Genomic DNA, 12,315 nt, shown 5'->3' with positions numbered 1-12,315 from the left:
GGCGGCCGCGGAGCTCGGGCTGCTGCTCGCCGCGAACAAAGGGCTGCTGCCCGCCGAGAGCCGCGCAGCACCATGCCCGGTACCGTGCCCGGCACCGTGCCCCGCGCCTGGCCGGCGCTGCTCGCCCTCTGCAGCCTGAGCGCAGCCCAGCCGCCGGGCAGGCGGTAAGTACCGCGCGGGGGTCCCGCGCCCCGCGGCCGGCGCCAGCCTCCGCCGGGCAGGTAAAGGGCGGCGGGGGGACGGCGAGCCCCGCCAAGGGGCTCCGGGGGCGGCTAGCAAAGCCTGCGGAAGCCCCCCTCGAGGGGCTGCGGTCGCGGAGGCGAGCTCCGGCGGCCGCGGAGCGGGCTGCGCGTTTGTACTGGCCGGTGCAAAAGTGCATAGCCAAAAAGAAAAAAAAAAAAGCAAAAAAAAAAAAGGCGAGCTCTGCCTAGAAATACCTGCCTGTAGCTCCTCCAGCGCGGGGCTGCGGAGCTTTTATCTGCGGACAATTATTCGAGGAATCCGGGGTGTTGCGCAGGGGCCGCCGCTGCGCCCGGGACGGTCGGGAGCAACGTTAGCCGCTGCCGCCGGACGTGGGAAACCTTCTGCTGGGGCACAGTCACCCGAGGAGAAACGTTTCACGCCGGGGAAACTTTTCTGGCTTTTGGAAATTGAATCCCCAGCCCTTTCCAGTGTGCTTAGGTTAACTTTGGTTAAGGTTTGCTTTGTTCTTCATCACTGGCTTATTATAGTCTGTCGACTTCGTGAATAGCTGCATTAACCGAGTGCCGTGGAGAACTCCTTATTTCACTTGCTTACTAGAAAATACTTCGTGTCCTGCCAAGCTTTGGTGAAACTTGACAGAGCTGTTCGTTAAATATGCTTACAGGATCTGTCCAGTCCCTGTCAAGTTAACTGTTTAATTGCCAAGTTAAATATTTAATATTCAAATGCCACTTATTAAATAACTTAAATAGTCATATCAGCAGACTGATACTTCGCAAAGAGTTACAATAATTTTGAACAACGTGAATACATGTGCTTCACATATGGCACTATAGTGCTGTGCTTATGTGACAGTTTGAATCTAATCATTTCTTACYGGATGCAGATGGTATTCTTTCTCTCTTTCCAAATAGATCAGTTATGCTTTTCTTAGCAAGAATTTGCAGACTAAGTAGTAAATTTTTATTGTTATTTATTATTGTTCTGATGAATTTTCAAACCTGGCAACCATAAGGTTTTGAATCTGTAAGCACCCCATGCAACGCAACTCAAATGCCACAGAGATCTGAACTTCCTTTGGGGGTAATGGGATCTCCATGGCAATGAGGCCTGCTGAGAGAGAAACATGGGGTTGGAATTTGATAAAAGATGACTTGGGGGCTGTAAAACGCCATCATCCTCATCCCAAAGTGATAATTAATCATGAACTAAAGCAACCTGGTTCATGGAATGGCAGAGAGGCAAGGGGCTGAGAAAGAAGGCTTGAAGAGTCATGTGAAGAACTGCCTTGTTTAAAAAATCCTTTTGGGAAGAAAACCCCCCAGAAAGGTGTGTGATGTCATGAAGAGGGTATGAATGTATTGCTAACAGCCCAGCACATCAAAGAGCTCAGAGATTGTAAGGGAAGGGACTGTAATGCTTTTAGTTGACGAGTTCATGGCATGGTGCCATTCAGCACTGAGGAATGGTAAGGATTCCATTCAGAAACACAAGGACTGTAGTATGTACGGGGTGTCTTTTAGGGTGGTTTTAAACCTGTGTGTGTGTCTGCTACCGTAATTCCTCTTTGACAGGGTTTTTCAACTCACAAGATAAAATTGTTTGAACAAAAAGTGAGAGCAAAACAGAAAATTTGAGCCAAGTCTTGCAACTGCGATTTTTGAGTTGCTTTTATTTAAGTTTGCAGTTTAGAAGTGTTACGTGTATGTGAGCCTGGCATTTAGAAAGTGCTGAGTACCAGCAGAGAGTCGCATTTCTTGTTTATCAAGTTGAGCTCTCAAAAATGGAGGCATGAAAAATAATTAAGGCAAAAATATTAAAGTATCTAAACTGTTTCAAAACAGAGTTAATCTGCAAAACTCTATTGGAAGTTCAGCTACCACCTTACTCTTTCATGAACTTCAACCCTTTTATGCGTAGCTAATCGTATATCGTAGTTTGATTGTATATAAACATCAATATTAGTACATTTATTTAAATATTAAGGGTTGAATCCCGTAAGCCACCTACGCTCCGTTCATTTCTGTGTGCAGTTATGTAAATGTGAATTTATTCAGTGTAGCATATTTGAGAAAGACAGATACACTTTTGTGACATAAAATAGTTGACTGTGGTGATAGATTCAAAATACTTATAACATCTAATTAGGGATCCTGTAATATTTAATTTGTTATTGCTTGCTATTGTGTATAAAATGTGAAGACATAGTGTTTTATTTTCCTGTAAATTACTGCAGCAAATCACAAGTTGTTGCACTGATATTGATTACATGAAATTCTTTCAGTATTGTACAAATGTATATTATCACTCCAGAAAGTTCTGTTTGCAAGTATGTGCTCCTAATGTATAGCTATTTTTGCAGTCTTATTGTAAGCATTAATTGCACTGAGGTGAGTCTCTTAAGTATGAACTGTAGAGTTGCAAAGCCTGAATTTGTCCTCATCTGTCATATAGTTTCATCCACCGAGGCTGTGGATCTCCGCTTGTGATGGCTTATCTCTAGTCCTTTGATCAAGTTGGAACATTGCAGATGCCTTTTTTTAGTTACCAACACCAGTGCAAATTTCAGACAGCAATCTACAGTGTTCTTCATTTTATGGATCCTAGATACAGGCTTAGACTGCTGTTACACATGTGACCTGACGGGCAGATTCTGGGAACCTGTGTTACAGAATAGTCTGTTCTCTACTTTTAATGAGTCCATTACATGGTTTTATGGTCTCTTACAAATAAGCATTTAAGAAAGATCCCACTCTTGTTGCTGTTCTTATTGACTGTCTACTTACAATCTTACTCCTTAGGGGCTATTTGATTGCTGCACCTTCTGTTTTCCGGTCTGGTGTTGAGGAATCCATAAGTGTGACCATTTTTAACTCTGTTAAGGAGACAACAGTCCAGATTCAGTTAGTGGTCAAAGGAGAAACTGTGTCACGAGGCCATGGAACAGTTTTGGGTAAGTTCTTATTATTGTGAACTTGAGAACTGGTGTACAAGTTGAGTATTGTGGGAGCCCMTCAGTATCTCTTAGAGAATTGCTTTGGGTGATTACAGAGCTGGAACCAAGCTAAYAGTTAATCCACTGACTGCTGCTGCGTGTTCTCAGCATTGTGCTAACCTGGATTTGATTTCTGTGGTCTGAAACATCCAAGGCTGATCATTTTGGAGCATCGAGGCATATAGAGACCCTGGATRAAGATGGCACATTGATATTCAAGTGTTTTACAGTGAATAGCTCTTTCCTTTTGAAACCTGAACTTTTGACACTGGGGAGCTGTATAAGGAATAAGAARTTAAATATAAAGAAAAATATGATGTCTGCAAAAACATCATTTTCTATCTTCARTTTAAAATGAGTGTTGGAAATGCAGTCTCCTCATCTTCAGCACTGAGTATTACTAGAGAGGTGGTAACACTTGTGCAGTTGGATAGGCCTTTAAAATCCAAGACTAATATCTGTGTACCCATGTAGAAWGACAAAAAGGCTTTTGATTATGTCCAACTTAATCCTGAATGAATTCACATTAGTGAAAATGAAGTCTACCAGTGCTGTTCTACCACTGCTAGTAGTGATGGAAGTTGTAATTTAGACAAGGCTTAGGCAATCAGTCTTTTTAGCCATCATGTTTAACCCTTCTCTGTGCAAAAATTTGGAGTGATATAAATGCCATTTCCTTTCTTGGAACAGATTGTCTCTGTTTTTTTTCCTCTCCTGTCCTCTTTTAAATTGTCCGACAATTGCTTTACTAAATGAAGGGGAGTGATGCTTACACATGTGGACAGCATATGCTAAAGAGAAATCTTAGGTATGGCAGTATCCAGCAATCAAAATAGACTCTATGGGTGTTTGTTTTGAGAATGATTCAAGTCCCAAGAAAGGCCGTTTTTTTTTTTTTAATCAAAATACTTATGGAAGCATAAGATGCCCYGCAATGAATCCTCAACCTTGGTGGCACTCTCTAACTGTAGAGCATTTTGCAGTTCACCCTGGGCTAAAATTATGAATAAATGTAGATCAAGTTTATATTGGAGAACTCCACTAGGTCTGGCTTCACTCACCCTGCAGATTGTTTTACACAATGCAGGAAAATTGCTTAATCAAATCATAATCAAGGGGCATTTCAGTTAGCAGCTTTATGATTTTGGGTCTCACTTTACTGAACCCTAACTGGCTCAAACATTAGTACCTTAGCTTGGGAAGAGTAACACTGTTTAATCCTCTCTCTCTCTCTCTCTCATTTCAGATAAAGGAACAATTAAACTGAAGGTAAGTGTCAATTTTTTTTTTTTTGTTTTTTTGGAGAGGCTATGAGGGACTTGCCTCCAGCCACGTCAGGCATTGCTGTCTGAGCATTTGAGGCACGGATACAGGTCACGTGCTGCTGCCCTTGCTACGGAGGAAGCAACCTTTGCAAGAGGAAGGGAGTAGAGTGAAAAGAACTGCAGCTTAATCCATTAGAACCACTGAAGAAAATCAATGGCTGAGGAAAATGTGAAGAAGTTTGGGGCAGAACTAATAACTCTGGTTGGTGCAGACTTCAGACTTTTTTTTCTTAATGTGAACAGCCCAAATATGAAAAAAATCTGTGTGGTTCGTTGTTCAACATAAAGTTCTACGCTGTGGTTATTTTATAAGAGTAGCAGCACTCTTATAAGTGTGCAGTACTCTGGCCAGATCCAGGTGTTTGGAAACAGTTCTAATATATTACTGCAGCACAGCGTGGATGCCTTCGTTGCACCTACTGCATCATCTACGTTATCAGTGGCCTATAAGTAAACTGAAGCCTTTGATTTGTAGTCATTTAACTAGCTTGATGATGATCTGTCATGACTGGTTGGGCCTCTTCTGCCTTGGTGGCATATCCCAGAGTTTTCTTTGCCTTCTCTGTAATTGCTATATGGCTGACGTTCATATTGTTCTGTCCTGCCGGTAGTTAAGCTGTGTCTGGGAATTAGGTTCTAGAAGGGGTTTGATGCATATTTCCACCCTTCCACCACCCTTTACTGTGCTAATACACAAATCCGTTAGTTTCTACTCCTTACATTGCAGGAAGGTATAATGTAGACCTGTGTAAGAGGAAACATACTTGGTTAAAGCAAATGCTGTAGGCTTGTTTACCCAAAACCTGCAACTCGCTCTTGAATAAGATCTGCAGTCACTGCTGATTTCAGAGGTTAATAAAGGCAATGCATTTTATGTATTTTTATCTTTTTCAATCCTAAACAAGGACCTACTATAATAATATTTTAATATTATCAGATTTTTTTAGTTTGTAATTTTGAATTTAAAACTATTAAAGAAGTTGATTTCCCCACACACCTTTGGTAGAGCCGTGTCTTCATAGCATGGTTAATTTCCCTATGTAACGCATCTTTAGGGGAAGCTGCACATGCAGGTCAGATATCACTTTGCTTGAGTGATAAAGAAAGGGTAGAAGAGAATTTCCTGCCATATTTTTAGCATAACCTTTCCTCCTTTGAAGTTTTTCTTTGCATTATAAAAAATCTAATATGTTCTTCATTTTCTTTTTATTACTAACATAGTTACACTAAAATGCAACAGGTGGCTGCTCTTTGCTCACTTCAGTGTCAATTATTCTGGAGTAGTAACTGTATTCCCCAGAAAGCTCAAAGGCTCTTCTATGTCTTCCTCACCTTATGGTCTGTTTTCTAGGTGCCTTCAGGACTTCGTGGACAAGCACATCTAAAAGTCTGGGGCAACCGGCATGTGACAGAGGAAGGTTACATTTTTCACAACTATACCACAGTAACCATTGATAGCAAAGGGTCATCAGTGTTCATCCAGACTGATAAACCTGTCTATAAACCTAAGCAGAAAGGTAAAGTGACCTCAGAGAACTTGCCRGATGCTAGGGCTGCTTGCAAGCAAAACTTTTTTTTTTCAAGGGTAAATTCTAGGGTGAGATCTTGTGTTCAGGGCCGGCTGTGATGAATAATAATCTCCTCTTTTCCTGCATTTTTAGTGTTAATAAACCTCTTTATGGTGACTTCTGACCTGAGACCAATCAATGACAGGGTAAGAAAAACTGTTTTTTTCCCCCACTGTAAGATGTGATGGAATACTTGATTTCCTGTGTTTTACTCTGACATATATTTATGCAAAAATATAATTGGATTCCTTCATCTGTTTTGGCTCCTTTTGTGATTGCTTGTTGTTATTTACAAATCAGTGTTTTGTGTTTTGTTTTTTTTTTAATTTGGGCACATTGCTGTTAAAGGAGACTATCGCTACAAGTGTCTATCAAATACAACGTTACTATACCAAAGCAGTTATGGAAAGAAGAATTTTTTCAGAGATTTGCACTCTATTAGTGCACAGATGTATGAAGTACTAATTTTCCAGTCATTTGCTTGAATGCAATGTTTGTTTCTCAGACTGCTCTTACCAAAGAACATATGTTTAAACTTTCTTCCTTTGTGCATCATACCTTGCTTATGCCAGCTCAGCAGCTTGTCACAAGAAGCAAAAAAGGAGCTTTGTTTCATAGAGCCTTTTTTTTCATTTCTTTCAGATTGAAGCTTATGTGGTGGTGAGTATCTGTMTGCCGGTCATCTAGCATATAACCTGTAAAGACACAAGATTGTAGTAGCCTTAGGAGGAACAAGTGACAAGTCTGTACCTTCCCAAGTCCATTATGGCCATTCCCAGCTGTAACCTATGCCACTATCGCTAACCTTGCGTCTTTAACAGATCTGTGTGTTTTGTTTTTTGTTATCACCAACAAATATATTTGTTTTCTACTTCAGTTTCAGAAATCCATTCCCATTTTTCTGCCTGAGAAGAATTGGCTAAATTCATTAGGCTTTGTAAATGTAATAGTCCCACTCAATTTCTCCCTTCTTTTCAATGCAGACACACTCCTATCCTTCATCTGGCTGGGCTGATATAGCAGGGCCAATTTCATCTCTGCACCCAAACATTATGATAGTGGACAATAGAAATGCATGGCAAGGAAAGGGTGCTCCTGTCTTCTTCTTTATGAGGTGAATGAGAGGTTCCTTCTGTGTCTAGTCCTTTTTTTTACTTTTTTTAAATCCATATGTCTTCTTTAGCTGTCAGCAAGTAGAACTCACCCTCTTCCTTTGTTTGCATTCGGCCACAAATTTAATGCTGACCAAAACAGCGGGATTAATTTTGTCCGACTTTGCCATCTAAAAATTGTCTTGCTAGTTGTACAAGTCACTCCATGAATGGAAAGAAAGTATTTCAGAAGCCAGCTCATCCCATCCAAAATAGGTGTCTAACAAAGGTGGAAAATCCCCACCCTGATGGCGCTTATGCATGCCCATTGGCTATAAGAGCAGTGTAGCTTAAAAGAGCACTGAATTTTAGAAGACAAATCCCACTTTCCTACCCATAAAATATCTTCAGAAGTTTTTGAACAGATAGATGCTRGTTACATGTGAACTATTAATGAAGTGCATAGATAAAATGAAGTTCTTTGTTGCAGACTGAGAGTTAAATGTTTTAGTGATATTCACTTTCACTGTGATGTTTCTCATTCCTCAACCACCTATGCAGGATCCTCGGGGGTCTCGTATGATAGAATGGGGCAATTTGAAGCCATTTTGTTGTGGTGAGTTCCAAATTATCTTAGCTCTGTGTGTTATTATTTACCATTGCTAGTTGCCAGTAGTTTCTGCTTATTCTGATTAAATAAGCAGAAATAAGCAGTGTTAAATAAGCCTTTACAAGGATTGATGAGTGACAGAGAGTTCAGTGTCATCTTTTCTTTCTCAGGAATTGTAAATATGAGTTTTCCTTTGTCTGATCAGCCAGTGTTTGGCGAATGGCTCGTCTTTGCTGAAATGCAGGGGCACACATACAACAAATCCTTTGAAGTTCAGAAATATGGTGAGTTGTATACAAATCAGCTTTGACTGTGACCCAAACTTATTTAGAAGAACAGAACATTGTGAAATGTTTTTGCTTAAGGTGAAACACCTGAGAAATAGTGCATCAAAAATGTCAGGTACTTTGGGCATGTAGACTCTTGAAATTTAACCAAGTTCTTTGTTAATCTTCTTCACAGTATATAAAGTAAAGGACCTAAAATGGAGTGTCATATTGCGCAATCTGTGTGTGTAAGAAACAAAGATTTCACTTCGCATTGGAAAGCTCTTAAGGACATTTTTAGTGTCTCAATGCTTTACTTCTTTCCCCAGAGCCCTCCTTGGAATTATAAGTTCCTTTTTTCCTACCCCACTTTTCATTCTCAAAATGTCCCTGGTTGATGAAAGGCAGGCGTTGTTCTACCTGGCACCCCGTGTGTGGCATCAGACCTGCGTTTATAGGCACTCACTGTTACAGCTGCTCAGTATCTCAGTTCCATTCCTGACACAACATGGAGGAATAGTGAATTGTCCTCTTTACCTTCTAGCTAAGAGGAAAAGCTTGAGCTCAAATCTTGGAACTCAGATCCCTCTGAGAAGAAGTAAAATTCTGGGAGTCTGTTGCTAAGGTCACCTCGTCAAGATGGTCTTGGTTTGCTAACTTTTATTGTTTCATTCTCTGGTCAGTGCAGTCCTGCGTAATGTTAGCTACAGTGCCCTCATCTGACCTTAAGCAGTGATCTTGTCAGAGCTGTATATTTTTGCTATAATCTGAACTGTAAGATTTCCTTGAAATGGCTCTGTTGTATTCCTTTTCATTGTAGTATTACCAAAGTTTGAGTTGCTGATCGATCCCCCTCGCTACATCCGTGACCTTTCAACATGTGAAAAGGGAACTGTTCATGCCAGGTAGGAACATACTACAAATACAGTTTCATTCGTACAGACTGTAGTACAGCCACAGGATGGTGCAGTCACTGAAACTCAGATCTCGTCCTTTGTGGTCTTTTCAGATGGTTTCTGGTCATCATCAGAAGCTTTCATATGCAAGAGCCTTAATAAAACATGTTAGCAATAACAAGTTGGAAAACCTTCTATTACCTTTTTTTTTCTCTTTTCTAGATGTGCAGTCACATGGTTTTAGTCCTGGTCTAATCAGGAAACCAGCAAAAAGGCCTGGAAGTTTTTCATTATCTTCTTTCCATTTCAGATATACATTTGGAAAACCAGTGACAGGAAAGTTAATTGTCAATATGACTATAAATGGAGTGGGGTACTACAGGCATGAAGTGGGACACCCTGTCCTCAAGACCACCCAGGTGAGGGAGATCATTCACTCAGCTGCAATAAAATGTCTGATCTGCACTCTTCGAAGTTAATACTACAGCTCCATTTTATGTCACTGATGGGAGATCAGAAATAAATAAATAAATGTGATAATTTGACCCAACATAAAATATTATGTATTTTTACACTGTATGCTATAATTTTGGGGGCTGAGACTTTATTGGCATAGTACTAATTTGCTAAGTTTTTAGAGCTTATTGAGCTGAGGGAGAAAATGAGAGTGAGGAGCTTGGACAGAGCTAGTCCAGACTATGGATGAGGGAGGAAAATGAGAGCTGTTGCTTTTTCCCTCTGCCCCCACACCTCTTAGRAACTAATTCCTTCCATTCCATACCCTTAAAAATACTGCTACAAACTCCAGTCAATTACCCACACTTTACATTTGGCCTCTAGAGCCTTGTTGAATGTGCATGCAAACTTACGTTTCCATTCCCCAATACACCTGGTAGATTGATGGCTCTGCTGTTTTCGACGTGTGCGTGAAAGACATGATGCCAGCTGACGTTCCAGAACATTTTCGAGGCACAGTCAATATCTGGGCCACAGTGACCAGCTCTGATGGGAGCAAGCAGGTTACATTTGACGACTCAACACCTGTTCAGAAACAGCTGATTGATATCAAGTACTCCAAGGATACTAGGAAACAGTTCAAACCTGGACTGCCTTACAAAGGAAAGGTAAGATTAAAAATGGAGACACTGAAAAATGGCTGATATAAGGTTATACAGACCTGATCCTAGGATGTTACACCATGTTCTGGTGTGTTTTTCCCACCTGCTACTTTTTCTGTCTTTGACCAGAATTGCCAATAACGTAAAACACCTTGTTCTATAAATGAAACATTGTGTAGGTAGAAGTCACTTACCCTGATGGGAGCCCAGCTGACAGAGTGACTATCCGAATTAAAGCTGAACTAACGCCAAAGGACAACGTTTATACAAGTGAACTGATATCAAGGAATGGCCTGGTGGAGTTTGAAATCCCCTCCATTCCTACAGCTGCCCAATATGTCTGGCTGGAGGTGGGTGAAAGCTCTTTATAGGATTAGTGGGCTTTAATGTAACTAATCTTGTCAAACCTGCACTTTATAAATCACTACCACAAACAGGAAATCAGTGCCTTTTAGTTTCAACTTCTCGATTTAAATGCAGCAAACACTTGCTTTGCTTCCTGCTGCCAGTAGAACCGATTATTATAATCATCATAAAAGGATGCTTCTCCAAATATAGCCTAACACAGTAGTAAATAATGGTCCAATATCTTAAGAGTATCATTATTATGTAAAGATGGCAAAAAGATAAACAGCTGGGAAGTGTAAAATGGGAGATGGGGATACAGGGTAAGAAGAGACTAGGAGTCAGGCTTCCTGTGCATGTATAACATTCAGATATAACTTTTGTTAAGACCAAAGTGACAGCGATTGATGGGAAACCGTCAGGGGACCAGTATCTGCCAAACTATTTGTCCATCAGTAGCTGGTACTCACCCAGCAAGTGCCACATCCAGCTCCAGGCACCAGACAAGCCTTTCCAGGTATGTTGGCTTCATATTCCATTATGGCAACACTGCATTTCTTGGGTTTATGCACTTTTTCTCTAATTAAAAATTTCCAGCCATTCTGTTACCTGGGGTCCTGGTCTTTTACTGTATCCATTGCAAAGCTTAAAGTAGCTGCATGTCAGTCACCAAATAATTGTTTGATGTCAGCTGCACACGGTTCTAAGCAATGTGCCTTTGATGCTTTGGGGTGGCATCTCATTTTCCTTCATGTTGTGGAGATGGGGAGAGAGGGTGGATATAGGCACTGGCAACAGTTTTTAATATTTGAACATAAACGAATTTTGTGCACCCCAAGTAACATTTATGTATGAATTGTTTGATAAAATGATATGTAAATTATACTAATGCTTTAGTTCAAATCAGCAAATGCCCTAAAATTGGAAGTGAAGTTGGAGTAGCTTAATAATTGAAAGAACTGGATTAGGGCTATATAGTCTCTCTGGAACTTCCAGTTTAAATCTCAGCTGGGACAGTTTAGTCTTCCACTTTTTAAACTATGAACATAGTTATCTTGTTTTCTTTTGTAGTTTTTGTAGGAGCCCATCAAAAAGTGTAGTCCTTCTGTATGGAAGTTGTCATGATCTGCCTCCTGAAGGAGAGATCTGATTTAACCAGAATTTCTCTTGCCTTCTGTTGTACTGAGTGTTGTGTAGGGTTTGTTTTCTACCTAAGAAGATGACATRTCTCTGAGGGATTGCATGTTGCTTTGTGAAAAAAAATTTGGGTTCTGCCAATATGTGCACATATAGATAGATTTCTATTATCAGTGGATCTGTCAGGTTAGTTTTGGACTCATTGTAGCAAAATAAGAGAGGTGTAGGGTGTGGGGTGGTTTKTTGTTGTTGTTGTTGTTTTTTTTAATCACTGCATTTCATGGTAGTTTAATGGCTAATTAATCTTTTACAAGATTCCTGAGGAATAGAAAGGGGATTATACACTGCTAATCTGAACACATTGTTCTTATTATAACCTGATTAGAAGTAATTCTTCTGTGGGAAAGCTAGGAGTTGGATGACCAGCTGATGTGGGAACTGTTTCCCTGCTTTGCCAGCTCTTACTGGGTGTTCCAATTAGCTACACTTTTTTCTTTTTTTTTTTTTTAATTAACTGTTTCATCATTTTGCAGTAGGAAATTCTTAATACTTCAAATATTTGATGTCACGAGGCACCTCTCCCTGGACTCTGCAGTATTCTCACTGTATTTAACCACTAGCAGCTTCTTGTTTTCAGGTCCTTGCCATTTTGGTTTGTACCGTATACACGTTCTGGCAAGATAGCACTGTTAGTATTGAAGAAGAAGGCTTTTCAAAATGTTTTATTCTTATTTAACATTACCGCTCAGTCTTAGTTGGG

At 40.4% G+C, this 12,315-nt stretch overlaps 1 protein-coding gene across 1 annotated transcript in view; it reads left to right on the top strand.

The window, feature by feature from the left end:
- Nucleotides 1-72: 72 nt before the first annotated feature.
- Nucleotides 73-12,315, top strand: part of CPAMD8 (C3 and PZP like, alpha-2-macroglobulin domain containing 8) — a 57,061-nt gene continuing 44,818 nt past the window's right edge. The window contains exons 1-13 of the mRNA XM_026067109.1: nt 73-164; nt 3,006-3,157; nt 4,446-4,468; nt 5,876-6,041; nt 6,186-6,238; nt 6,735-6,752; nt 7,745-7,799; nt 7,964-8,077; nt 8,880-8,964; nt 9,266-9,374; nt 9,852-10,079; nt 10,253-10,423; nt 10,807-10,935. Coding sequence (XP_025922894.1) covers nt 73-164; nt 3,006-3,157; nt 4,446-4,468; nt 5,876-6,041; nt 6,186-6,238; nt 6,735-6,752; nt 7,745-7,799; nt 7,964-8,077; nt 8,880-8,964; nt 9,266-9,374; nt 9,852-10,079; nt 10,253-10,423; nt 10,807-10,935 — 1,395 coding nt within the window. The remainder of the gene's footprint in view (nt 165-3,005; nt 3,158-4,445; nt 4,469-5,875; nt 6,042-6,185; nt 6,239-6,734; nt 6,753-7,744; nt 7,800-7,963; nt 8,078-8,879; nt 8,965-9,265; nt 9,375-9,851; nt 10,080-10,252; nt 10,424-10,806; nt 10,936-12,315) is intronic.

The sequence above is a fragment of the Apteryx rowi genome, unplaced genomic scaffold (assembly GCF_003343035.1).
Source record: "Apteryx rowi isolate R43461 unplaced genomic scaffold, aptRow1 scaffold_254, whole genome shotgun sequence".
Taxonomy (NCBI): Eukaryota; Metazoa; Chordata; class Aves; order Apterygiformes; family Apterygidae; genus Apteryx; species Apteryx rowi.
This window is presented reverse-complemented; position numbering and strand designations above follow the sequence as displayed.